The 26,444-nt window shown below is 37.2% G+C and overlaps 4 protein-coding genes across 6 annotated transcripts; all 4 read right to left on the bottom strand.

Moving 5' to 3' along the window:
* Nucleotides 1-802: 802 nt before the first annotated feature.
* Nucleotides 803-3,729, bottom strand: ugt5g1 (UDP glucuronosyltransferase 5 family, polypeptide G1). 2 transcript variants are annotated; one of them, XM_060873490.1, is made up of 2 exons: nt 3,596-3,729; nt 803-2,614 (listed from the first exon to the last, which is right to left on the bottom strand). In XM_060873490.1, the coding sequence occupies exon 2, from the start codon at nt 2,601-2,603 to the stop codon at nt 1,020-1,022; it is 1,584 nt and encodes a 527-aa protein (XP_060729473.1). In that variant the 5' UTR covers nt 2,604-2,614; nt 3,596-3,729; the 3' UTR covers nt 803-1,019. The 2 variants fall into 2 exon arrangements, with proteins under 2 accessions (XP_060729473.1, XP_060729472.1); XM_060873489.1 differs by lacking the exon at nt 3,596-3,729 and adding an exon at nt 3,396-3,550.
* Nucleotides 3,730-7,392: 3,663 nt separating this feature from the next.
* Nucleotides 7,393-9,588, bottom strand: LOC132848785 (cornifelin homolog). Of its 2 annotated transcripts, XM_060874784.1 has the most exons (5): nt 9,451-9,588; nt 8,884-9,002; nt 8,459-8,613; nt 8,031-8,166; nt 7,393-7,989 (listed from the first exon to the last, which is right to left on the bottom strand). In XM_060874784.1, exons 2-4 carry the CDS (start codon nt 8,984-8,986, stop codon nt 8,041-8,043), a joined length of 384 nt encoding a protein of 127 aa, XP_060730767.1. In that variant the 5' UTR covers nt 8,987-9,002; nt 9,451-9,588; the 3' UTR covers nt 7,393-7,989; nt 8,031-8,040. The 2 variants fall into 2 exon arrangements, with proteins under 2 accessions (XP_060730767.1, XP_060730766.1); XM_060874783.1 differs by having other exon boundaries at nt 7,393-8,166.
* A 1,725-nt stretch (nt 9,589-11,313) lies between these two features.
* LOC132847985 (cornifelin homolog) lies at nt 11,314-12,873 on the bottom strand. The gene is made up of 4 exons (XM_060873487.1): nt 12,724-12,873; nt 12,450-12,563; nt 12,042-12,196; nt 11,314-11,795 (listed from the first exon to the last, which is right to left on the bottom strand). The coding sequence occupies exons 2-4, from the start codon at nt 12,550-12,552 to the stop codon at nt 11,676-11,678; spliced, it is 378 nt and encodes a 125-aa protein (XP_060729470.1). The 5' UTR covers nt 12,553-12,563; nt 12,724-12,873; the 3' UTR covers nt 11,314-11,675.
* A 2,803-nt stretch (nt 12,874-15,676) lies between these two features.
* Nucleotides 15,677-19,681, bottom strand: ponzr5 (plac8 onzin related protein 5). The gene is made up of 4 exons (XM_060873486.1): nt 19,574-19,681; nt 18,305-18,418; nt 16,880-17,034; nt 15,677-16,111 (listed from the first exon to the last, which is right to left on the bottom strand). The coding sequence occupies exons 2-4, from the start codon at nt 18,411-18,413 to the stop codon at nt 15,989-15,991; spliced, it is 387 nt and encodes a 128-aa protein (XP_060729469.1). The 5' UTR covers nt 18,414-18,418; nt 19,574-19,681; the 3' UTR covers nt 15,677-15,988.
* Between the last annotated feature and the right edge of the window lie 6,763 nt (nt 19,682-26,444).

Here is a 26,444-nt window from a genome sequence, read left to right as displayed (position 1 = left end):
ACAGCAGAGCATTTAGTCATCTGAGTACCAGAGTGGAAGGAGGCTTTTGGGAAAGTCTCCTCATTGCCGATCCAGGAAATAATGAACAGTAGAAATTATTATTATTATTATTATTATTATTATTATTATTATTATTATTATTTATTTTATTTTTTTTTATGTGCAGCAACTAATTCTTTATAATGACCTCTACATAAATTGTACTGTATATACAGAAACATTTTTTTATATTTATTTATATTTTGCCTTCTTTAAGATGATATTTATATAAATATTTACCACAAAAGACTGTTATTTTTGAATTCGTTTGCATGAAGCCAAAGTGTGATGAAAGGATTATTCTTCATGTTTCCATTTGGGGCAAAACTCTTATCCACTAATAAATGTGTAGAGAGGAGAACTGTCCTGAATGGGGCAAAACTCTTATCCAGTGCAACTTTCAGTTTATCTCATTTTTTATACAAGTGAGAAGAAGAGAGTTAAAGGTCTTTCTCAAGGCCCAAATAATGGCAGCTTGAGATTTGAACTCACAACCTTCCAATCTGTAGGCCAACATCAGTCATCCACTGAGCTATCACTGCAAATATCTAGGTGCTCACTCTAGATGCAATTTTAATTCCACCATATTAATATCTTAACACACCTAATATCTGTACTTGAGTCTATGTTTTATTTTGAATAGATTTGAAAAATTATACTTTATATGTTATATAAAGTTTCCAGACATGTACAAAAATGATGCATAATGTTTACAAATTAATTTTCAATTAATTAATTTTATTTTATGTCCTGTACATTGTAATGAATACATATGACACTAGATTTTACTTTTAGAATTTACTTTTGATCAGTAAGGAAATTGATGATTTATTGCATAATCAAAAATGAATATTATGTGGCAAACGTAACATCTACTGGTCTTCGCTGTTAAATGACCTATCTACCTAAAGTCAAGATAAAAAAAATTCAACAACAAAAACACATATAGGTTACATGTCTATAGATGACTAAGGTGGAGTTCACTCAGTCTTTTGCTTCCTGTTTGGTGTACAGCAAATAAATTTAATGAGATATACAGTGGCCCAGAGTACAGCTATAATGATGACTAACAGAAAACCTATCACATCTAGGCTATGGTATGAGTACCATGGAAGTCTAATTCCTTCTGAGTACAGGTGTTGAGCTCCTTTGTGCCTCATAACATACTCAATCCAGAATATTGCACTGTCTATAGGAAGAAGGGGCTGATCACGGTGAAGTGCTGAGAGTTTCTGAATTTTGCTTCTGTAAGATGGATTCTTAATGACATCCTTGAGGGCTTCAAGGAATTCTTCAGAAGTCAATGTGCTGACCTCAAGCACACGTGCAGCACCTCGGGTTTCCAGTCGAATTGCATTGTCAAACTGATCAAAGAGAAGTGGCAGAAGTAACACTGGAATCCCATGATAGATAGCTTCGTAGATGCCATTGGTGCCACCATGAGACACGAATGCACACGTCTTCGGGTGCCCCAGGAGATTATTTTGAGGAAGCCATTCAAGAAGCAAAGTGTTGTTACCCAGAGACGATGGCCGTTCACCTACATACCTCCATATGACTTTCTGAGGTAGCTTAGCAAAGGCAGCTGCAATGGCTTCTGTGATTTGTTTAGGAAGAGCAGTGACCATGACTCCTAGGGACATGACCACCACGCCATGCACCCCAGAACTCTGCATAAACTCCTCCAGGTCTGTAGGAATAGGTTCAGCAGGGCGACACTGGAAGCCACCTATGTAGACCACATTAGGCATGCTAGGGCGTGGGTACTCAAAAATAAAGTCAACACGCAGCAACCAAATATCTGCTGAACGCTGCATAGTGAGAAGATCTGATTTTAGTGGAAAATGCCTCTTGAGCAATTCATCATAAATGGGTAGGATAACAAAGTGTTCCTGAAGGCGGCTGAATAAATAGCGAAGGAAGTTCTCAGTCCTCTGCAGAAAGTCCATTCTGTCACTGAACAATGAGTTGTACATGGGAACATAAGATGGCGTAGATGGAGCAATGGCCATATGTGCATCTCCTGCATTGAGCCAGCGTACATTATACACCATGGGTAAGTGGAGATAGTGGGCCAGGAGAACCCCAGCAGGGAAAGCAGGGTCAGTGAGCATTAGGTCAAACTTAGCATCCTTCAGTTTTCCCATCAGTGCTGAGTCATCCAACATGGTAGAGATAAGACTAAGGGCTCCACTGTGGAATATCTTCAGCATGGTCATCACATCCTTCTGCTGTTCAAAAAAGCGCAGGATCGGTGTCATCCTACGTAAAGCTAGTGACCGCTCCAGCAAGGTCTCAAATAACACTGAGCTACCTTCTTCTGTGTTAGTCAGGTTAACACTAATAAATGTGTAGAGAGGAGAACTGTCCTGAATGTACCAGCTTTTTGAAGAGCGTACCACGGTCAGACTGTGGCCACGGGCATGCAATTCTTTAAGTATGACCTGCATATTCACCCAGTGGCTGCCATCTTCTGGAAACACTAAGATTCTGCCACCATTGCAACAGCAGGTCACAAAAAGTAGGCTGGAGAAGAAGAGAAGCTGATTTGCATTCATTCCCATGTTCCAGAAAGCTGAGGAAAGCAGAGGGAACAAAGATTACACCAAGTAAAGACTGAGCTAAGCTCCGAAACTACATCTATTACATAGCTGCACACAGAAACCTGTTATGCAGACATTGTTACATTATGCTCCTTTAAATCTACATCAAAAGTGTACATCTAATTTTTTTTCCTACCAATAAAACACTATGGTAAGTGAGACTATAAGAGCCACTCAGTAGAGAACATATACACATTTGAAAAGTTGCATAAAGTTCGCTGTCTCTGTCTCTGTCATTATTTGAAGTGTCCAATATATACATTAAAAAATAACACCATACGATCCATCATCTTGCAGATCTGGTGTCATATTCTTGGTATGGTACACTCTGAGCTAAGAAAACATGCTGGTATCTTGTTGAAGAGATACAGTGTGAGTCTCCTTTACCACTTCTGTGTCCTTAAGCCAATATCAAGTTTCATCTTCATACCCTCAACACAGAAGTCATGTGCACATAAGAGCACATTTTCACAAACTCTTTTCCTTTTCCATTCTATTTTGCCTTATTGATTAGGTGCTTCTAGACCAAAATATCTAGGAGACATTAAAATCACACAAAAGACCAGGTCTCAGGACAGTATGACTATCCCAGCTACATAAAAATCACATCATCCATTTCCATAACAACACCATTCACCAGCAACTGCTTATAACAGCTATTAATTTTAACATGCAAGTACACAACAGTACTACATTCGATCTAGTAAGAGATGAGATCACAGAGAATGGGAGAATAAAGTGTTTGTACTTTACCTGTTTTTTTATCACTGAAACGAATTCTTGACTCTTCAGGAGTTTGTACAGTAACAAGCCTAATTAAACAAGCTCTGAAATGCCCAGTTTTATCCATAAACCACTGCAGCACGCTCTATTTGATATTTTGGAGACATACCCACTGCAGGCAGAGTGTTTCCAAGTCTGCAGTCTCTGTGTAACGTGAGATTGTAATTCACCTGGATTATATGGTCATGCACAAACATGTCGTCATCAACCGGATCCTATGGAATCTTCTTTCTGTCCTTTTTTTTTCTTCCTGTGAGCTGGAGATTGGGACACGAAGCTAAAGTGCCAGTGGAAGACAAAGAAGTCTGTTATCCCATCGCAGTAGCCCAGGACCAAGGATAGATTTATACTGCCCAAATGTTTGCGGGTGCCAAAAACCATTTGAGCATGTCTCTTATTTCTCTCGTGTCTCTTACAGATTTGAGCTAGGCTACGATATATTTTTACATATAAGCTTTATGTTTTTTAACATTTCTTAACTTCTTCAAAACTTGGAACAAAGTGTAAAAATGAAAGGGGTCTGAAATTCAAGCACCTCAAAAAAGGTTGTGGGCTGAAGGTAGAAATTAAATGTATGACCCTGTGACATTGTCATCACTTTACAGGACTTCACAGAGCGAGAGGTTTTTGTAGTCTGACCCATGAGATAAACAGTGTCCCTAGTGCTAGGGACCTCAGAGCATGACTCTGTCCATTTATGGCTTGCACAGCACTTGGTTCATATTCAACTCTGAATCAGTGTCTAATTCAAAGTCAGCATTGCTGCACAGTCAGCTCAATGGATGTCTGAACCCAGTTATTAGACATTCAGAGACCAGGCTGTTTATTGTGAAAACCAAATAACCTTGTGGCTAACCATATAGAGTATGGGGAATGAATCACTGAATACACGACACAACAGAGTTTTTAAACAGCATACAAATAATGGGAGGAAATCTTATTGCAGTGTGTTGTTAGTTATCTTGCTAACATAGTAGGCTAGTTGTCAATCTATAAACACTAACAGTGCTTCTGTTACAACATCATGTTTGCTAAATATCAGTGTAAAAATTGATCATAGCATTGGTGAGTGCAGACCACATGCCTTCGTACTAAACAACAGGGAATGTTTGTGGAAATGTCAAAGGGAAAACTCTGGGAACTCAAAGTTCTGGGTGGCTTCTACTGTGCCCTAATAAAGACTCAAAAACTTTATCACTAACAAAGAAAGAGAAATGGAAACTCGTAGAAAAGAAAGTTGCGGAGGAAGAAGATAGAGCTTCACCCAGGTAAAAGGTAGAAAAGCACAATTATGGTGTGCGTGTGTGTGTGTGCGTGCGTGTGTGTGCGTGTGCATGTGTGTCTGTGTGGGCATGTGTGTGTTTCTTCTTTATGGCTATTTTTATTGCCATGGCGAGAAGTATCGAAGAGCAGGAGAGAGGCCAAAAGAAAAACAAAAGCTGGTTTCATAGTCATTGTAAAGCCAATGTGTGAGTCAGTCCTTGGGCCTTATCACTAAGCTCCAGCTTCCTCTCTCTCTCTCTGTATTACTACTTTCTTCTCATATCAAGCAGGTACAACAATTTCCTGCTCTGTAGAATACAGACCGGTGGTAGAACTAGATATCCCTAAGGATTACACTATTGTGGCTCCTAATGGTTTGAATTATTCTGAAGACCTGTGGTACTGGCATGCCATGCACTCGACAAGTCATACACTTAAACATTTTTATATGTTTTCATAATATGATAATGCCAAGGAAACATTTTATTGTTATACATGAAGAAAAGTTTGCCATATCACGCACCAAATAATCAGTCTCACACTTCCATGTACCGTTTGAACCAAACTACTAACAAATAAGAAAAGATTTAAAGAATCACATTTACATCAAATGATAGTACAAATAGCTGAATTTTTTGTACAAGTCAAAAAAATAGGCAGAAATAAAACACATGTGAAACTTGGTTCATTAATGTTTTAGTAAATTGCATGTTCTTTAATTTTAATTAAATTGCCTTTAAAGCACAAGTTATAACCTTGTTATCTTTATAATTATTGCCGTATTATATTAACAGGGAAAAAACCTTATAAGCGGATACACAAATGAGACTGATAAAAACAATACAAATCATAGGCTAACACTGCTCACAATTTTACTTTATATCTGTTGTGCTTTGTCAGTAGTTTATAGTGAAAGTAGATTTGACCAGCTATTCATTTATGGTGCACATAACATAGTAAATGCTGTAAAAGTATGTAAGTAGTTTGTCATTTTTACTAGTTGCAAACTGTACTTGCAATAGATATGGAGACAATCTCACTGTTTTTTCCCTCTTTCCCAATCAGTCCATCCTCCTTGTGTCCCCGTTATTTGTAACATTTCACTGCTCAGTTTTCATCCCACACTTCACCACACATAGTTAGTGTTTACACAAGACTAAGTGCTCATGCTTGGGATGGCAAGACACCCAAGCAGGTTGCAGTGACCACAGGAGGATACAATGTGTGCTGGCAGACCATCTACGTTTATTCAGGGAGCGTGGTATCTCTTTATCTCCCAGGCTATCTGGCACCAAGAGCACATGTTGCATAAGGTGGAGTACAGGCAATCAGTTGACAGATCAAAACAGAGAGATTATTCATTGCAAACAAACATGAATGTTTGTGTCTGAAATTGGAGATTATACTTTTAAACACTTTTACTTCTCTGTTTTTAATCACAGAGAGAGAGGGGGGGGAGAACTAGCCAGCCTGACAGAGAGAGAGAGAGAGAGAGAGAGAGAGAGAGAGAGAGAGAGAGAGAGAGAGAGAGAGAGAGAGAGAGAGAGAGAGAGAGAGAGAGAGATAGCCACCCTGACAGAGAGCAGAGAGAGAAAGAGAGAAGAGAGAGAGCTAGCCAGCCTGACAGAGAGCAGAGAGAGAGAGAAAGAGAGAAGAGAGAGAGAGAAGAGAGAGAGAGAGAGAGAGAGAGAGAGAGAGAGAGAGAGAGAGAGAGAGAGAGAGAGAAAGCTAGCCAGCCTGACAGAGAGCAGAGAGAGAGAGAAAGAGAGAAAAGAGAGAGAGAGCGAGAGTGAGACAGAGCGAGAGAGAGAGAGAGAGAGAGAGAGAGAGAGAGAGAGAGAGAGCTAGACAGCCTGACAGAGAGCAGATAGAGAAAGAGAGAAGAGAGAGAGAGAGAGAGAGAGAGAGAGAGAGAGAGAGAGAGAGAGAGAGAAAAGAGAGAGAGCGAGAGTGAGAGAGAGAGAGAGAGAGAGAGAGAGAGAGAGAGAGAGAGAGAGAGAGAGAGAGAGAGAGAGCAGTTTGACTTTTTCCAATTGACTTTGGAAGCTGGGTTCACAGCACAGGGTCCACCATGATACAGCACCCCTGGAGCAGTGAGAGTTAGGGGCCCAGCAAAGGCAGCTTGAACCCTCATCCTTCCAATAACAACCCAGAGCCTTAACCACTTGAGCCACCACAGCTCTAATACAGTACATAGAGTAAATATCTTTTCAGTCAGTGTGGCGTCAAATCCCTGTGACCATGCCAGGATAAAGATCTTACTAAAGATAAAAAAATGAATGTAGACTGAGATTATTTCATTTACAATAGATGCATGCTTAGAAACATAGGTCAGACTTTGTCTATATGAAGAACACTTTCAGAAAAGTTCTGTTGTATTAAGAAGAATAAGTCAAGGCTTTTTAACAAGTGGCACAGTGACACACGTGGCACTCATTAGAGCAGTCGCAGATGCCTAAAGTGTAAATAACCCTACATCATTATTCATAAATGAAACATTTAGAAAGGTAAAAAACAAAAACCAAAAGGCCTTCCGCATCACTGCAGTCTCCTAGTTGAGAAAATTCCATCAGAATGTGTCTCATAATAATTGTCACTAGTATTTAAATATGAGCAGCGAGATTAGGTTTAACTGATCCCTATTTCTTAGTATTTTACGAAACTAAAGTTTCTGAAATGTCACACCCAAAACAACAACTGTCCATTTATTTTCAAGAAGTTTATTGATAATTGTTTCAAAAGCACACATTTACATTGTTCGAAGCCAAATTTCACTGGAATTTTTATACACAAAATGATCTTATTAGATCCTTTCGTGCTTCAGTGATGATGGAGAAGCAGACATGCCATAAAGTAGGTGATAAGAGAACAGTACAATATTAGGTATGCAATCATCATTAGGCGTAAAAATATGGAATTATGGAAAAATATCCTAGTGAAATGTAGCAAATTTAAATTAACATTAGAAGGAATTTTGTAAGATTACCGTAGTAAATGCATTAGTATGTTACATTTCTATACATGGTTACAGGTGGTATCTGATCAGTCTTCATATGTGAGCAGCATTCCTCACCACTCCTCAAGCTGATGCCAAAACAGCGATTAGATGGCATGCAACTCCCTTATCAGACTGAAACCGGCTTTTGAATGGGTGTGTATTGGAGAAAGAGGTGATCGATATTCCAGATTTCACCAGGCTACACAAGCATTCAAGATTAGTTTTGGAACAAGGCACAGGTTACGCTAGGCAGAAACACAGACTTCACTTGCTGATGATAGGATTAGGGCGAGTTGGTAATTGTGATCATGAGGATGATGATGATGATGATGATGATGATGATGATGATGATGATTAACCCATTGGCCTGTTGTTCAGCAGTGTAACAGGATGTAGTCTGGCCTTCATCTCCCGTCTGATTTGACACCAGCTGCATGGGCCGCAGAAGAAAGTGTACACGCAGTCGTTGCAAATAGTGTCCTGAGAATGGATCAAAATTGAAAAAGTTTACAAAATTGAATAAAAAAACAGACTAAGAATAGAATTACAATAAAAATTAGTCTTCATGTGCCTTTATTATTATTTTATTTATTTATTTATTTATTTATTTATTTATTTATTTATTATTATTATTATTAGTAGTAGTAGTAGTAACAGTCAACTGCCTGAATCAAGGCAATAAAAACAAGATGGCATCTAAAAAAAAAAACAGTTGGCAGCATTTAAAATAATGAATTTACGATTCACTAGAGGAGATCTGTGAAATGTTTACCGTAATGCCATAGCGTCTGCGTGTTGACACCCTCATGGACAGAGTAGCCGGTGGGATGAGGCCGAATATATCCAAAAGAGGGAGACAGAGACATTCACCATGATCTCGAGCTGTGATGCAGGCGAAACAAGGAAAGCACCACACCGAGAAACAGCCTGGACAAAACACACACACACATTATATAAATAGCTGAGGTATACTTAACAATTGACCTTGACAGTGATCATTCAAATGCCTTTAAATCTAAATGCTACTGTAAACTATTTGCCAGAAAATAAATACATAATTCCTAACACCTGGCTGAAAATTTTAATGCTCTTTCTGACTTTATTATTTGAACAACCAGCAACACATGATCAAACATATAGAAATGAAATTCTATATATATTTATTATTATCAAGCAGTTATAGTTTCACAAACTTACATTCGTTGACGCTATCGCACTCGCAGATGCTGGTGGTCCACTGGTCCGAAGAGGGCGTCACTGCAATCGCCCTTGGCTGCTGGATGACCATCTTGGTAGCCATAATGAAGACTTTATGACTAAAAACAACAACAAAAAAGATTTAATGAAATATAGATTCAGTGCTGCATCAACCTTTTTTGTAAATAAATAAATCGTTTTAATAGTTTTCAATAATTCAATAAAGTGACCTTTAATGAAAGAAATGCACTTCTAAACAAACAAACAAACAAACAAACAAATAAATAAATAAAAAACAATAATAATAACAACAATTATTATTATTATTATTATTATTATTATTATTATTATTATTATTATTATTATTATTATTATTATTATTAGCAGTAGTAGTAGCAATACTAGTAGTAGCAATACTAGAATCACAGATAAACAGAAAATAATAAAAGCATTATGTTTCTATAAAGTTGTAAGCAACTGCTGCAAAGTTAAATAAAACCACACAAAGATCTATTGCCCTAAAATGTGTCCTTTACTGCTCAGGTTTACAGACATCAGCTAACTTACCTTGAGCGAATGTTTGAATCCCAAGAGACGAGTGAAAGGTGATTGTTGACTGGGCCACTTTATTTAGACAGAAAGGGCGGTGTCCAGGAATGCCATGATGTAATTTCCTGTTTCACGCAAAAGGGTCAACGCAGAGACACGCAGACGTGTGAACACACTTGCCACCTTGACACGCACTCCTATACTGTACATACGCACGTCCTCCAGGATGCTTATCACAGAAAAGACTCTGCGTGACTGGTTGAGCCAGACAGGTGCACATTAGTGATGAAAATTCTGAAAAATGCAAGATCGATAGATTGAGTAGGTCACAGTGTACTTTCTCTGAACCTCTGACTCTCTGAGATGGTTTTGCACATCTGCCAAGGACTTTTTCAATAAAGTGTCATTCTGAAGGTGCTGTTAAAGCAGTAAAGACAAAAACAAAGCATCTAGTCTTTAGCGTAGTCTGGAATTATTTCAGCGATAGTTTTGTTTATGTCATTTAAAGTTAATGGGAAATAACACCAAGTACCATCTTTATCACAAATGAGATTAATCAGCTGAATCATTTTGTGAAACTGTTTATCACATTGATCAAGCTGAAGAAACACTGATTACATACTTGATAGAAATAGTTGTATGAAATGTACAGCACAATATGAGGGTAGAGCTGAGTACATTCAGTATTATCTTGACTATTGGAGTACTTTCTGTGAATGTGGTGCATTGTGTTTTTTTTGTCTCATGGATGTTTAAGATGATACTTCTATTCATCAGCACACATTTCCAGGCTTATTACATTTTTAATACACTGTGATTTCATGAACTCTTCCTTTTTAAATTTTTAAATGTTTAAAATTAAATAAAATGTAGAAACCAGATGTATAAGACCTGCATGTACATTAAATTTGTAGCAAACCATTTGAATATACAGCATTTGTAATAGACGCCCTGATCCAGAGCAAACTTACATTTAATATCTTTTTAGACAACTGAACAATTAAAGGTTAAGGGCTTTGGTCATGTAGCAGCATGGAAGTGCTTTGGGCTTTGAACTCACAACCTTCCAAGCAGTAATCCAACACCTTAACCAAAGTTGCTACAGCCTTAAAAAATGGCCACATCCATAAACCATGTCATAATTGTCTTTATTTCTGGAATATAACAAAGTATCTAGTATGTTTAGATGGCTGTAACCTTGATGTGATGGTTAAAGCACATAGCAGGTCACATCATCAGGTTAGAAGTGCATGCAACCATTATGAGAACATCAAGCACACATAATAAACATCAATCAGCTCCATTCTCGTAATTCCCTGCAGCAAAACCAAACCCCCCTCTTTCTTCTTCCCATCCTTCCTTCTATCCCTCCCCACCGTCATCATCACTCTCCTCACTTTCTCCTGTTCTCTTCTAGCTCTATTAATGCCTCTGTCTCTAACATTTTCTCTCTCTATCTTTTGCTCGGTTTCACTATGTTGTTTCTTAATCTCTCTCTCTCTCTCTCTCTCTCTCTCTCTCTCTCTCTCTCTCTCTCTCTCTCTCTCTCTCTCCCTCAGATTGGGAGTACTATGCCAAATGCTAAAAATTTTATATAGCTGATTAAGGCTCAGTATTTCCCAAGGTTGTCCCAAACTGCTGATACTATTGTACACACAAATTCCTGTTATCACATACAAGAGCAACCACAACCTTGCCTCTGCACAACCTTGAATTGCTCTGGGTGACATATAAGACAGTTATTTATTTATTAATTATTTGGCACAGCTTTATTGGACAGTTAACATTAGCACATTCATACAGTATATATCCTGAATCTTAGAGCACTTTGCTTTTCATTAGATTTGTATATTGTGAAAGAAGGTCAGACAAGAAAAGGAATCATTTCTGACATTATTTTATTCAAGTTTGTGTACATATTGAAACAAATTCAAAGCTTGTATTGAGTTTGAGAATCAGAGCAGTTATCAAAAGTGCCGATTGAGTAAATATTACACAGAAGAATGACTAATAATATAATAAGCTAATCATTATAAATACAAAGGGGCATTGAACATTTTACAGATTTGTTTTTTCTTATAATGTATACGTCTTCATACATGAGCATTTCGACTGACACATATCAGACCTGAGCCCCAAACAAAGGATGAATAAAAGTGTCTCTGTTGTCACTTGGATGATTCTGATGGTGTTAAATTTCCTCTGATGTAGGAGATGATGATGATGATGATGATGATGTATAATTATTTCCTTCTCTGGAAGCTTGTGACAGGATGGTGACGGGACTTCATCTCTCGCCTTATTTGGCACCAAGAGCACGGACCACAGCAGCAGGCGTACACGCAGTCGTTGCATATGGTGTCCTGATAAAACGACAACAAACAGAATTAAAAAAGTTTAAACATTAAAATGCAACTTGGACTGAGGTACTTCATTACCTCATTGAAGCAGTGGCTCAATTAAAGAAAAAAATAAAACAAATTATTAATACAAATTCCACATATTATTTCCTTATTATCCATAATACATTATTACATACACATTATTTAATCAATATTTTCTTTTTATTTAAAAATTAATAGATGGCAGTCTGTCTGAAGTATCTGTACCTCGATGCCATAGCTGAGTCTGGTAGACACTCGCATGGCCATGGTAATGGGCGGGATGAGTCCCCAGCACTCTAGCAGAGGTAGACACAAACACTCGCCGTGGTCCATGGCCGTGATGCAGTTAAAGCAGGGGTAACACCAGAATGCAAAGCAACCTGGACAGACACATAGTACATAGCTCATGAATGCATAAATGACTACACAACTTTACTTCATATACTGTATAAAGACAGTGAATCTTGCTTTATTATTCAAATATTCATCTTAAAGCATATTATTTCAGAATTATTTGTTCAGTAACTCCAGCGAAATGTACATAAATAAAAGGTACGTAGTTATCAGATCAGCTAGGAGCAAATTTAGCTTTGAATACTGACAGAAAATCTTAAAGAAGGCTGTTTTACTCACAGTCACAGATGCTGTCACACTCGCAGATGCCGCTGGACCACTGTTCCACACTTGGTGTGATTATAACCGGCTTGGGCTGATCGATGACCATCTTGGTTGCCATGGGTTAATAGTCTAAAATCCAAAAATATGATAAGACTACAGTGTAATATCACTAAGGAAATCTGGATTTTTCTTTGGTCTTATAAATAAATAATCAATATTTAAGGCAACATGTAGCAAAATCACATAATGATTCATTCTTAGCAGTAGTAATGTCTTTATAGAGTACTACCTTTAGTGTGTGCTGAGCTGGAGGAGACAGGTCAGGCAGACAAAGATGAAAACAAGTGTCTGAAATCTGAAGAAAAGGTATGTGTGGCTTTATATTACCGGCACACGCACGTACACACGTAGAATACACAACCCCACATACGTGCTTACAATCAGCTTCAACTATTACAAAGTGTGTGTTCACAAGATTACTATCAAAACATCCCTCTTTTGTACCAAAGCAGGTTGGATGAGTACATACCCTTAAGCCTTTATCAGCAGATGTGGAGATGTGTGCATGCTTTTCTGACATGTGTAGACCAAAGTAATATTTCTGCAAAATGAGTCAACAAATCAATATAAAAACAAATATAATTAATATATATGATACACATTTATATGCGTGTGAGCCGTGTTTGACATGTATGCATTTTGTAAATGTATTTATCTAAAATGTATTTTTGCTATTTTATCAGATTACACTGATTGTAATAATGACTCTGAAATAGGTTTGAAAATAATTATATTAAAACCATGGTATTGAAAAAGACTAAAAAAAAAAAATGGATCCTTAACAATGAAACTAGCAGGAGAGGTGTGTAGATATGTGGGGGAGATAAATCAGGACACGCTGTTCTCGAAAATACTTTACTATGGTCTTTTCTTCATCAACACTTCATCAACACACAACCTAAGTATGAACTAATAGTTTGTGCCTAGAATGTCAGTCCTGGCAAAGAGGTTGACTAAATCTCATAATTATGTAATTACTCCACATTCTAGCTGCTTAAAGTTTGGCATGCTGTATCTAACATCTGGGTGTGAGATCAGCTCTGTTGTTGGCAAGAGGAGCCGAGCTTTCGAGGGAGGTGTTAAAGTCGGTCATTGTCTTCTGTGGGCCTACATCGTGTAAACATGAACAACGTGAATCTGTTGGACAGGAGAGTGGTAGCTCAGTGGTTAAGTGTCATATAAGTGTCATAAGTGCCACGCTGCCACTACTGGGTCTTGATCAAGGAGTTGCTTATTTGAGGGTTAATAAGACAAATGTAAATGCATTCCAATGTAGCATTATGTCTACTGGTATACGGATATTAAATTGATCAGAATTCAGTTTAAATGTCTGTTTTTTTCTTCTTCTTTATGAATAAGTAGGTTAGTTGTGTCAGGGATTTGACCAGAGTAAATATATTAAATATATTAATTATTAGTATTAATAATATACATGTATTATTTTTTATAATGTATTGTTTTGTATTTCATAACTATAACCACAAACACTACAAATTTAATATTGCTGTTAACTGTTTTTAACATTAGAGTCTGCATTTTTTCTATAAACATTTGGATATTTGGATAAACATGACAATGAACATGATTCAGATTAAAGCCTTAATGTGTTAATATTAAGAAAGTTATAACTATTTAAAGTCTTTATTTAAAAACATTAGACTTGAAGGTTTTAGTGTAGGCTTTGTACAAAATAATACCAGTTAGAACAACTTCCTATCACCTTCACGACCATAATCTAAGCAGATATGTTGTGAATGGTGGGGGGCATGGTGGCTTAGTGGTTAGCACGTTCGCCTCACACCTCCAGGGTCGGGGTTCGAATCTCGCCTCCACCTTGTGTGTGTGGAGTTTGCATGCTCTCCCCGGTACTCCGGTTTCCTCCCCCGGTCCAAAGACATGCATGGTAGGTTGATTGGCATCTCTGGAAAATTGTCCGTAGTGTGTGATTGCGTGAGTGAATGAGAGTGTGTGTGTGCCCTGTGATGGGTTGGCACTCCGTCCAGGGTGTATCCTGCCTTGATGCCCGATGACGCCTGAGATAGGCACAGGCTCCCCGTGACCCGAGGTAGTTCGGATAAGCGGTAGAAGATGAATGAATGTTGTGAATGAGGCTCCACCTAGTGGGAATGTTAAAGTATGACATGCTGGAGTTCAAATTGGGAAAGCTGGTGAGCATTGAGAATGTTTCCTCCTACAGTAAAAGTCTGGGTAATGCTATGGCATTATCTTAATAATAAACTAAGACATATAATAAACATAAGAAACTAAAAGGAATGTAACACTTATAACAGTTTATTATCACATCCTTCAGTGTCACCCAAATGAGGATGAGGTTCACTTTTGCTCCTCTCAAGGTTTCTTCCTCTTCCATAGTGAGTTTTTCCTCACCACACTCACCTCAGGCTTACACATTGGGATGAATACAAACACATTTAAATATAAGTCTAATATTAATCTTGAACTTTAGTATTAATTAATCTTTGTATAATATGAAACTTTTTGTATTATGTTAAGCTGCTTTGAGACAAAATCCATTGTTAAAAGTGCTATACAAATGTAATGAAATGAAATGAAATGAAATGAAATGTGTCTTTGGCTGCTGAACAGTGATATGGAAGTGTTCAAAGGAGATGATTTCTGATCTGTCCTTCTATATGAATAGTTTTTTAAAGTCAGCTGTATTGAAAATGATGAAATGATTCTATGTGTAATAAATAACTAAAACAAAATAACACACCCTAAAAAACAAACAAACAAAAAATACCCACACACGCGTAATCCATGGCTTTCTTACCTACTGTATAATCAATAAACTTGAGCCTGAGTCTGCATTTTTATCTACTTTATGCAGATAAGATACGATGAAAGAGTGTAGTTTAGTGCTAGAGTCAATGGCTTAATTATTACACATGATACACACGATCACATGCAAAATAAAAGCCATCCATTCTCTATAAGCTCTATAAGTCATGTATGATCATTGGTACTGTGATGTTATTTATACTAAGGTATTATAGTACTTACAACTTACAACTAATGCAAAGTGTACAGTACTTACAGTGTCAATCAATCAATCAATCAACCAACCAACCAACCAACAAATCAATCAATCAATCAACCAATCAATCAATCAATCAATCAATCAAACAACCAACAAATCAATCAATCAATCAAACAATCAATCCAAGAGGTAGTAATTATTTATTTGACACAAGTAAAATTCGAAGCACCTAAACCTTGATTTCAACAGTCAGATTTCCTCCACCACAGATTTCCTCCTCCACACAACTGGTATTAAATCCACAAACACACGCGTGCAGTTCATAGTTAACTCATGAAGCATTATTGCGCAAACAGCTCCCTCTAGCGTTTAGACCAGATAATAACAGAATGAACTATACAAGACATTTCATCATGTAGAGCCATTTGCTTTCTCCTGAACGATTGAACCCACAGTATTGTTGTGTTTATTTTTGGATCTTGATGTTAAGTCTTCATCTTGCTCGAGAATTTATAAATGTGATGGATTGACCGCGTACTTTCATCTCTCGTGACATTTGGCACCAAACGCAGGGAAGGCAGAAGAATGAATAGAGACAGTCATTACACATGGATCCCTGTGGGAGAAAGAGGGCTAATTATTAATGTCACAGATCAGATATAACAAGAAAACCCTTAAATATAGACATCTTTCTGAGTATTTATGCCCCCTGTGTATTCACTCCACTGTTCTTTTACCTCCTCTCTGGTTATTTAACTCTGAGTCAGATAGAAAAACTAGAGAATAAAGCAACCTGTTCTTAAAACGATGGATGAGAACAATGCAGTCTGTAGCAGTGTGTCATCCTTGTTCAAGAACAATAACAATAATTCTCTCTCTCTCTCTCTCTCTCTCTCTCTCTCTCTCTCTCTCTCTCTCTCTCTCTCTCTCTCTCTCCCCCCCTCCCCATCTCTCTCTCTCTCTCTCTCTCTCTCTCTCTCTCTCTCTCTCCCCCCCCTCCCCATCTCTCTCTCTCTCTCTCTCTCTCTCTCTCTCTCTCTCTCTCTCTCTCTGTCTCTCTATCTCTCTCTCTCTCTCTCTCTCTCTCCCCTCCCCATCTCTCTCTCTCTCTCTCTCTCTCTCTCTCTCTCTCTCTCTCTCTCTCTCTCTCTCTCTCTCCATCTCTTTCCCTCTCTCTCTTTCTCTCTCTCCCCCTCCCCATCTCTCTCTTTCTCTCTCTCTCTCTCTCTCTCTCTCTCTCTCTCTCTCTCTCTCTCTCCCCATCTCTCTCTCTCTCTCTCTCTCTCTCTCTCTCTCTCTCTCTCTCTCTCTCTCTCTCTCTCTCTCTCTGTCCAGTAGGTGGCGATAAACCACCCCGTCATTCCCCCTTGTATTTTGTCCTAACCTCAATGCCATAGCGCTCGCGCAGTGTTGCCCTCATGCCCAGGGTAATTGGGGGAATTAAGCCAAAACCATCAAGCATCGGTAAGCACAAACATTCGCCAAATTTCTTCGCCGTACTGCAGGCAAAACAGGGGAAACACCAAAAGGCAAAACAACCTGTGAACAAAACAAAAAGAAATAAAAAGGTACAATCAGTCATGACCAATGAGGGCCTACTGTATAGGAGCTGTATTGCACATTATACCACAAGTATTGTAGAACCAGTCTGTACTCTTATATTATCTATAGATGAAATGGAATTAAACAATGACTAGAAAATGTGACTGTGTCTATGGAATATAATTAGCATAGATAATTGGTTCATAAAAACACATATCCTGTTCTCAAGAAAGGCAAAGTTCATTCTGACATAAATTCAGTGTACAATCTGTAGAAATTAGATAAATATGCCAATTGTTCTGGCCATAAAGGGGGTTTAACGTGTCCCAAGTGAAGGAGAGGAAGCTAACGTAGTTAACAACAGTGCTGAGAAATCCATCTTATCCTCACCAGCTACTAAATAGTTATATAACAGCCTGAACTGCATAAGCTGGTAGACTGTACCACTTTATTTGAACTTTATTTCTCGAATATGTCAATCAATAGTACCAGTGGTATCAACATTATCATTAATACCCTACTGCTGTGTTAAAAAGAAAGCAGGAAGAAGTAGGAAGTTACCAAGTTATTGTTTCACAAAACTGGTGGTCCAATCTCACTTGTTTCAAAATATGTCAAGATGTTTTGTAATAATTAGATATAAACTTTATCTCTGTTGTAGGAGCATCTGCCTGGACTCCTAAAGATGGAGTTGTAGGACTTTTCAGATCTCAATGCTATGCTGAACAAGAATACAACCCGCCTCATTACAAAAATACACCTAGAAGAGTCATAAATCTGTCAGTAAGAAGATAAACAGAAATCAATAATAGAAAGAAGCAGAAAAACAAGAAAAGAAAGGAAAGGTGTAAGGCTAAAAACAGGCAGAGATGGAGAAGAAAAAGGATTTGGTTAAGGACATAGGGTTAGGGTTAGGGTTAACAGTTAAATATGAGTTTCAATCACAGCTAACAAATCTCTCTCTTTTCTACTTTAGTCCTCTTTCTTATACATAAGCTCACAGAAACTTGGCTTGGCTAGTTTCAGTTTGATTGAAAGGTCATCACAAAATTGTGTATGAAAAGAAACTGTGTGGTAAAATTACAAAGTCACACATGACATAAAAGACATTTGATCACGAGATAACAATCACTGATTATTTAAGTATTATACATGTCTAATCCTGTACCTGTAATACAGGAATAGACAGTGCATGCCTTTATGCCTTTAAGGTTTTAAATACATTATTATTACAACATAAATTGAACATTTATTTAGAATGACTCACACTCAGCTACATTTTCACAGCAGTCACAGATTCCTGAGCTCCACTGATTGGAGTGTGGCACAGTCGCCATCATGACAGGCTGAGGTTGCTGCACGACCATCTTCGCCATGATGCCTACACACCCACCCACACACACACCCACACACACACACACACACACACACACAGTGAGAGAGAGACAGAGACAATTTAAAAAGCAAAAACTAAAGGTATTTAGAACAATATTTTTTTCTGTTTCTGGTTCTATAAAATGTTTTATTTATTTATTTATTTATTTATTTATTTATTTTTTATACATTCACATGCAAAGTTTTATCTGAACTTTATCCTTATTTAGTGACTTCAAAGAAACATTTAAGCCCCACCCACTTATCCAAAGCTACTTACATTCATTTCATTTATACAACTGAGCAATTGATGGTTAAGAGCATCTGACTATATTGTTTCCTGATATAAATAACTAAATTTATAAATAAAAAATCTGTTATTCCATAACATTTCAAATCATACAATGAAGACTTACGTAACACTTTTATTATCTTGAGTACATGACAAATAATCTACATTCCCAAAAAAACTCTTATGTAAAAAATATTGTGCTGACCATTAAATTAACATTTGGAGTCTAATATCCTCCAATGACTAGTTTTTTAAATTTTTAAATCAAGCAAATATAAATACATATTTAATAAGATGAAGACTTGCATAAATAACTGCTAGTGTCTTGCAATAGTGGTGTTTTTTTTAGTAATGAAAATGCCATTGTAACCAAATATCTGTTATAGACACACCTTATGTAAGAAACTGTAAGATTTCAACTGCTGGTAAGTTGTCACATGGCGTCTATCAGACAGGTCCTTTAAATATCCTAAGTTTTATCTGATAAAATAAGATTTTACCTTCTCTGTTTATAAACCAGTTAATGGATACACATAAGAGTTTAGAATTATTAACTTATTCATGTTATTTTTGACGAATTCACAGATATGCAACAGCACTCACTGTAAATCTACAGATATCAACTAATATTCCTGAAGTCCACCATTTCCTATATTAGAAAGCAAGTAAAAAATAATTACTGCTAATGGACCTGAAGCTAAGCTATAAATGGAGAAAAATGCTTAAGCTGAAATTCTTAAAGCATTCTTCAGTTGTCCTCAGGCTGAATTCCTAAAGGTTAATTTAACTATTCAAAGAAGAGGATAATTTTCTAATAGTTAATTGACTACAAGGAACCACGTATGCAGCTCATGTACTGTAGCTACTCACCTGTGTGACGCGCTTCAGGGTCAAGACGTGAAATGGACACACTGAAAACTGACTGCTCTTTGAGACTTGACAGTAAGGTAGGGGCTGCAGTCACACCTCAGGGTTTATGCTACTGGTTTAGCTAGTCAGGCGGGAGTACTTTATTATGTAAATGTCATATCTGGTGTTGTTTCTTTCCGTTCTTGTTTGGCCTGAATTTTGTTTAAGAATACATTTACACAATGATCTGATTAGGGTTCAGACAAATTCTTGAAAATGAATCTTTTTAAGCACAGATTTTTTTTTTAACACATGTTCTACGTCCTTGATTAAATAACCTTTCCTGTCTTTATTTATTTTGATTTTAGAACTTTTTTTTTCTGACTATATAATATAATGTGAGGTGGTAGCTCAGTGGTTAAATGACTCAATGGTTAAAGGATTCCTGTTCAGGTGGATGTGAGTTAACCTCCCAGGATCACCAGTCTACAACTGCTGGGTCATTGAGCAAATTCCTTAACCCTCAACTGTTGCATTGCATAAGTGCAACAAATGTAAGACTCTAAATAAGGGTGTCTTCCAAATAGTGTAAATGTAAACATACCGTAAATAGACCAGGCTGGTTCATCCAGTTTGTCCGAGTCTGTGCTGACTCTAGCCTTATATTCCTGTTCTTGACTGACAGGAATGGAAGCTGACAGGTCTCTTGCTATTGTAGTCAATCTGCCTTAAGGTTCTGTATCATGCTTGTAAAGTGTGTTTATTGGAGTTAATGTAGGCTTTCTGTCACCTTGAAACTTTCTGGACATTTTTCTTCGAAATCTTTTATCAATAAAATGTTTGAATTTGCTGAACCTTTGCTCACTGCATTTATTTTTGCACTGTTCTGTGTTTCCTCTGGAGTATTGAAAATAGCAATAGCAGTTTATGAAATACTCAAAACCAGCCCAAATGGCACCAACAATGATGTCACAGCTAAAGTCACAGTGTTCAGATTTTCTCTGTTTGATGTGAATATCAGCTGAAGGTCTTGACCTGTATCGGGAGGATTTTATGCATATGCTTTGTGGCAGTGTCTAAACAAATAAAATTGCAATGAATTGACTGATTGCATTAATATGTAGGTGTACAGGTATTCCTAATAAAGTATGTGTATGTTGAATTAGTGGATTTGTTTTGTCTAAAGGTCAACTTAACTTGGTTAACTTAATTGTATTGTTGCTTAGGGAATATTTAAAGTAAAACTATTAAAATCATTTTTTTTTATTTATAAATCAGTATAAGTATTTTTAAAAGTCTGTCATGGTTCTACAACTCATTATAGTATTAATACATACAGAGCTCAAGTATTCATACATATACAACAGATACAAAACAGATACAAAGGAAGAGTAAATGGAACAGAAGTAAAAATGAATCGATAAAAAAAATAAAAAAAACATACATTTGTAACACCAAAAATTTGTTTGGCACAGTCACAACTTTGGCATACAAAACAAGACAGGATTCTTCAAAATAATTTAGTTTTCATAAGAATAAATTGTGCACATTTTTTGACTCTGAAAAACCCTCCAAAAATTTGAAGTTTATTTAGTGTGACACATTTTCTATTCAGACAAACCGGACAGACCAGGTCTTAGTCACCAGACCATACCTTCACCAGCTTCTTAGTTTCTGTTTCGATGATTAAATTCCCAGATCCGGGGACTTCTATGAGTGAGGTGTTTGTGTGATTGTGCTCTACATTAGGTGAGGGTTAAACAGACGGTAGAGTGGCACACACCATCTTTTAGATGGGGAAGAAGAGCGTGATGAAGTTGGACATTGTACAGTGCAGCTGGAGGATAACAACCGCAGCTGTAGAAACAATTGCTGTATACACTGTATTAAAAGAAACAGGAAGAGTAAGAGTAAGAGAGAAAGGAAGAAGCAGAGAGGGAGGGAGAGGGAGTCGGAGGATAATGACATGTAAAGGGCAAATGTGGGAGGTCAATTGTGGTAAATGTGACTTGTGTCAACAAATGTAACACTACCGGTATCTGACACATGAATCTAGTGCATAAAGTTTTCAGTCTGATTTCATGATTAAGAAACAGTTGGCACAAAAAAAAATATTTTTAAGTATATATTTTTTCCCTAATATTTGGTTATCATAGTTTAAACAGTGTGTGCGTACTGTATATCTGATTCAATCTAATGATTTGTGGTGTTGACAATAAGAAGGTTCTGTGACAATAATATTCTGTATAATTATTATTGTGCTAGTTCTAATACCTATAGAATAGAAGATTTAATTTGATCACATACACATTACAGCACAGTGAAATTCTTTCGTTGTCTATCCCAATTTTGGAGGTTGGTGTCAGAGCTCAGGGTCAGCTATGATTCAGCACCTCTGGAGCAGAGAGGGTTAAGGGCCTTGATCAAGGGCCCAACAGTGGCAGCTTGGCAGTGATGAGGCTGATCAACAACCCAGAACCTTAACTGCTTGAGCCACCAATGCACCAGTATATTATAGATCCTATCGCGATCTTCAAGAACCTTTAGTTTGTAATTATTACTGTATAATTATTATTGTAGTTTGTATTACAAACCATTGTGTCATGAGTCAAAGTGTGCTTAAACAATTACCTTTAAATGCTGGAGATGTATTAAACGTTTAGTGAAGTGCAAGTAGAAAGTTTCTAGAGAAATAGGACATTTCAGAAAAAATTCCTTCATCAGCTGAGCAAGTAAAGTAAAGTGAATAGGGAGAAATGAATAGTTTGTCAAAACATGGCATCCAGTCCATGAGGCTTCAAAGTTCTGAGAGTGTAGATGAGCACCATCTCCTTGTGTTTCCTCAGTTTATTCCTCCCATAAGAACAAGTGCATCAGTGATGTCATTAATACTTTGTCCATTTCTGTTAAAGGGTCTTGCCACTGGACATGAGAACTCGTTTTGAAGTTTAATCCTTCTATATGTATCTTGTCTACACACCAACGTCTTTATTCTCAGCTAAAAAGAGTAATGAGTTCCTCTAGTGAGGAAACGCTTTATCTTGGTCAGGGTTTAGAAAGAGGCAAAGAGACTATACCTGGAACATGAAAGCATGAGCGTGAGCGTCTACACAAAAAAAATTGTGGTTCATACAAAATTACGTGAATTTGTATCTTCATCCAACTCCAATCTATTTTAAGTCAAATAAGGCTAATTAAGATGAAATGCTGATGTATAAAAGGAGGATGAGCTAGTCCGTGCAAATGGTAGCTGTACGCCAGGACAGGACAAACAGCAGGTCTGATATTACTAAAAAGATTTGCATTTTATGCCCTTAGGAAGCAACAGATATTAGAAAGGATGAAAACAGGCTTAAGTAGAATTTGTGTGAAATTTTGTTTTATCTCGCTATAACTGCTGCTGAAGCAGTGACTATGATAGAGAAAGCTTTTTGATACTGCTGCATCCTGGGGCGTCTCCCAAACCAAAAAAAAGCATGTTAGGTCAAATCACACATCAAGACAACAATGATCTACAGGAAAGCATCAGGAAAAAACAGGAGTGTGTCCAGTGAAAACTTGTTTCTTCATGTCTAATCCGATATAAAATATCATAGTATGCTGTTTACATGCATTTACGCGGGTAAATGCGTGTGTGTGTGTGTGTGTGTGTGTGTTTGTGATTGGCCCTTGGCTGACCTTATCCTCAAACCCCCATCCTAATGCTCATTGAAATTGTGCTGCTCTGTTGAGGTTAGAGATGCTTGACGTGCTCTTATCAGTCCTTAGTCTCTAACCGTCAACATCATACATCTGTCTACTTTTCAATAGATAGTACACTGGCATGAAGATGCTTATCAGATTTAGTTTTTTCAAATAGAATGAAGGACAAGCATTTAGAAACTGGCTGTATATCTGATCTGTCCTCTAGTAACATCTGGATGTTTTTTCTGGTAAGTATATTTCTGGTGACCGTAAATATGTACGTACATGTACATGTACGTGCACATAAATAGTAATGTATATCAGTGAGTGTGTGAAAGTGTGTGTTACCTCTATGCCATAGCGTTTAGCGAGGGACGCTGTAGGCCACAGCTCGCACAGTCCAGCAGAGGGAAGCACACAAATCCTACTACAGCTCTGCTTGTCTTACATGCAAACACAGGCAAACACCAGAGAGCAAATCGACCTACTCATAGATACACAGCTATAAGCACATCATCAGCATAGATGGTTTTGTGAAAGTTTCCGAGTTTATATCTATATAAGAAGAGATAGAGTACTCACACTCGCTCCACTGACCACCAAAAACTGGTCCAGGCTGAGACAGTACCACTGTCAATTCTACAGGGAGTCTTTCTATCTTCACTAATATTCAGCTTCAAATGTCCTCAATACAGTACGCATTGTACCTTTTTAGTAGAACCTTTTCCCTTCTCACAACAGAGTGTGTGACCGTGTGATCTATGTATACTATCAGGGCTCTCAAGTGTCATTTTGGTCTTTTGTCACGCTCTCCCACCAAACATTGTATTTGTCACATAGAAAAACTTACTATTTATCATATATTTAATATGCTGCAGTGCCCAGAATGTATCAGTCCGCACCGCTGTCTCTATGGAACCGTGCAGGAATCAAGCGCGTCTCCCCTGGAGCTCTTAGTCGAGCCTGACACTTATCAGCCAATCAAAAAAAGATGCTACACAATAGCCAATCAGAAAATAGCAGTATCTGGATAAGATTTAATGCAACAAGCAGTGAAAAAAATATTTCACTCTTGCCTGTCTTCAAAACCTGAGAGCCCTGTATACTATAAACAGTAAACAGATACCTAGCATGATGTGTCAGCTCAGGGTTTATACTTATTGCTGAGCAGGCATTTCCCCAAAGCAAATAAATATAAATATGAAACATAGCAACTAGCTGTATAGTAGATGAAATCTGACTTTTTAAGACAGCTGTTGTCAATCTGGGGGAATGAATATTTCCTTTTCCATGAATATAATAATTAAGAGATTTGCTATAACAGCCTTAATGACATGGGAGAGAGCAACCTGAGTCGCTTGGATTCAGATTGCACTAGATTGCAATCCAGCAGGTCTTGCAAAATCTACCAGATCTAAAATTCAGCAGGTGTTTTTTTCTTTTATTACTGTGTCTTGAAAAAGGGATTTTCATCGAAGGTGTAAAAGTACTGAAAGTTAAATGTTTGTATATTTGTCTGTAATCAATATGCTTGATTTGTTTACAATATTTGTTAGATTTCTGGTTGGAGAGGAAAGAGTTAAAATCCTTAAACAGCTCAAGAAAACTTCATTCACACACATCAATGTTATATTAAAACATGTCCCGTCTCGTATCTGGTGTAATATATGACAGAATTTTCAAAGAACCTTGACAGAAAATGCACAGCCCAGCTCTTAGATTTACATATGTAAATTTGTTCATGGTATTGAATTTTAAATGAGTTGCCCTTCCAGCTTAATTTCTATATATGGACTACATGGAGTGGAAAGGGGTTTGATCCTTTTTTTACACTTCATTAAGTTTTAATGGACATTTTGGACTTCTTCCATAAAGCCGTGCTGAATTCTTAACGACTAACAATAAAAATGGCTAAACAGCCATAGAGTCATCGTGCTTCCTCATCTTCACACAGTACATAAACATAGAGGCTAGAAAGAATGTCATGACCCTCCAGGAGCTGTGCTGATAATGCTTTCAGATAGAAATCATCATGCATGAGAGAAATGCCCTGGTTCTGAAACAGTGTTTTCAACCATATGGAGACAAACTTGTGGAAACAAGAAACATGGCAATGTTGAATGCCATGGTATTGTATTGAATCAGGCAAAAACAACCATTAACTCCATAATCATTGTATCAGTGTTTCTCTACATCCTGTTTAGGAAGTTAAGACAAAAGGAGATAGCCGTGAGGAAAATTTGGCATTTATCATAGGTTTAATCAAAACATCTGTAATTATAGCCCAACATATTTAAATCCAAGTAAATACATGGAAATATATTTAAACCTATGGTATATAAAAGACAGTAAAATGAACCAAGAATCAATATATTGCAAAACATATGAAAATGACAGAGTCTAGATACTTATTTGATCAGCTCCATAATATATCCCCAAAAAGATTAGGTTGCATGTTATACATTAAGCAGAGATACACAGTTACACAGTATGTCCCCCCCCCCCCCCCCCCCATGAATATACTCCTTTGAAATGAGAGCATGGTATTTAAACAGGGATGGAAACACTGAAAAGTGTTTGGTCTGGTCTCCTGTCACCTGGGTGAATTCCAAAATACACAGAGCAATTATAAATCAGAATTGATATCATACAAATTAACTCTGATACAAAAAATAAAAATGAAATATGGGATAAATAAATTACCTCTTCTATTCTGAGGTTTCACTTTAGAGGAATGTTGATTCTTCACAGATACTATTTTGTTTCCCTTGACTAGGGAGACAAAGAAAGGATGTTTTCAGATTTCGGATCTGGACATGGTCTAAAAAATATATTAATATAGTGGGCAGAAAATCAGGCCTTACATTAAAACAGTAACAAATTGCTTACCTATGCATGTGCAAGGAACCTCTCTTCCCTGCTGCAGTGATCCCCAACATTGTGCTAATAAATGGCAGAAAGACATTTTCTGACAAAAGACATGTTGTTTCTGGTCCACACTGGTCTGGCCTCAGGCAACTTTATATGAAATATCATATGTATTTTAAACCATATCCTCAAAACACATTTGAAATTTTTACACTGGGAAAAATACCTTTAATAGATGTCCGTTTACATACTGTTTACATGTTGGGTAAGGTAGTGATTGGGTAAGGTAATGCTCCAATGTTGAGGATTACTGTGATTCATTTCTCACCTTCGGAAAGGT

This window comes from Tachysurus vachellii, chromosome 7 (genome assembly GCF_030014155.1).
Source record: "Tachysurus vachellii isolate PV-2020 chromosome 7, HZAU_Pvac_v1, whole genome shotgun sequence".
In the NCBI taxonomy this organism is placed as follows: domain Eukaryota; kingdom Metazoa; phylum Chordata; class Actinopteri; order Siluriformes; family Bagridae; genus Tachysurus; species Tachysurus vachellii.
Note: the sequence above shows the minus strand (reverse complement) of the source record. Positions and strands in the feature narration are given on the sequence as shown.

Excerpts from the sequence above, each read along its gene's own strand:
- ugt5g1 (XM_060873489.1), bottom strand. The coding sequence starts at position 3,492 with ATGGATAAAACTGGGCATTTCAGAGCTTGTTTAATTAGGCTTGTTACT. Across the intron at positions 2,615-3,395 it reads TTTCAGTGATAAAAAAACAG|CTTTCTGGAACATGGGAATG; the intron begins GTAAAGTACAAA and ends TGCTTTCCTCAG.
- LOC132848785 (XM_060874783.1), bottom strand. The coding sequence starts at position 8,986 with ATGGCTACCAAGATGGTCATCCAGCAGCCAAGGGCGATTGCAGTGACG. Across the intron at positions 8,614-8,883 it reads GTGCGATAGCGTCAACGAAT|GCTGTTTCTCGGTGTGGTGC; the intron begins GTAAGTTTGTGA and ends TGTTTTGTCCAG. Across the intron at positions 8,167-8,458 it reads GCAGACGCTATGGCATTACG|GACACTATTTGCAACGACTG; the intron begins GTAAACATTTCA and ends ATCCATTCTCAG.
- ponzr5 (XM_060873486.1), bottom strand. The coding sequence starts at position 18,413 with ATGGCGAAGATGGTCGTGCAGCAACCTCAGCCTGTCATGATGGCGACT. Across the intron at positions 17,035-18,304 it reads CTGTGAAAATGTAGCTGAGT|GTTGTTTTGCCTTTTGGTGT; the intron begins GTGAGTCATTCT and ends TTTTGTTCACAG. Across the intron at positions 16,112-16,879 it reads GCGAGCGCTATGGCATTGAG|GGATCCATGTGTAATGACTG; the intron begins GTTAGGACAAAA and ends TTTCTCCCACAG.
- LOC132847985 (XM_060873487.1), bottom strand. The coding sequence starts at position 12,552 with ATGGCAACCAAGATGGTCATCGATCAGCCCAAGCCGGTTATAATCACA. Across the intron at positions 12,197-12,449 it reads GTGTGACAGCATCTGTGACT|GTTGCTTTGCATTCTGGTGT; the intron begins GTGAGTAAAACA and ends GTGTCTGTCCAG. Across the intron at positions 11,796-12,041 it reads GACTCAGCTATGGCATCGAG|GACACCATATGCAACGACTG; the intron begins GTACAGATACTT and ends TCGTTTTATCAG.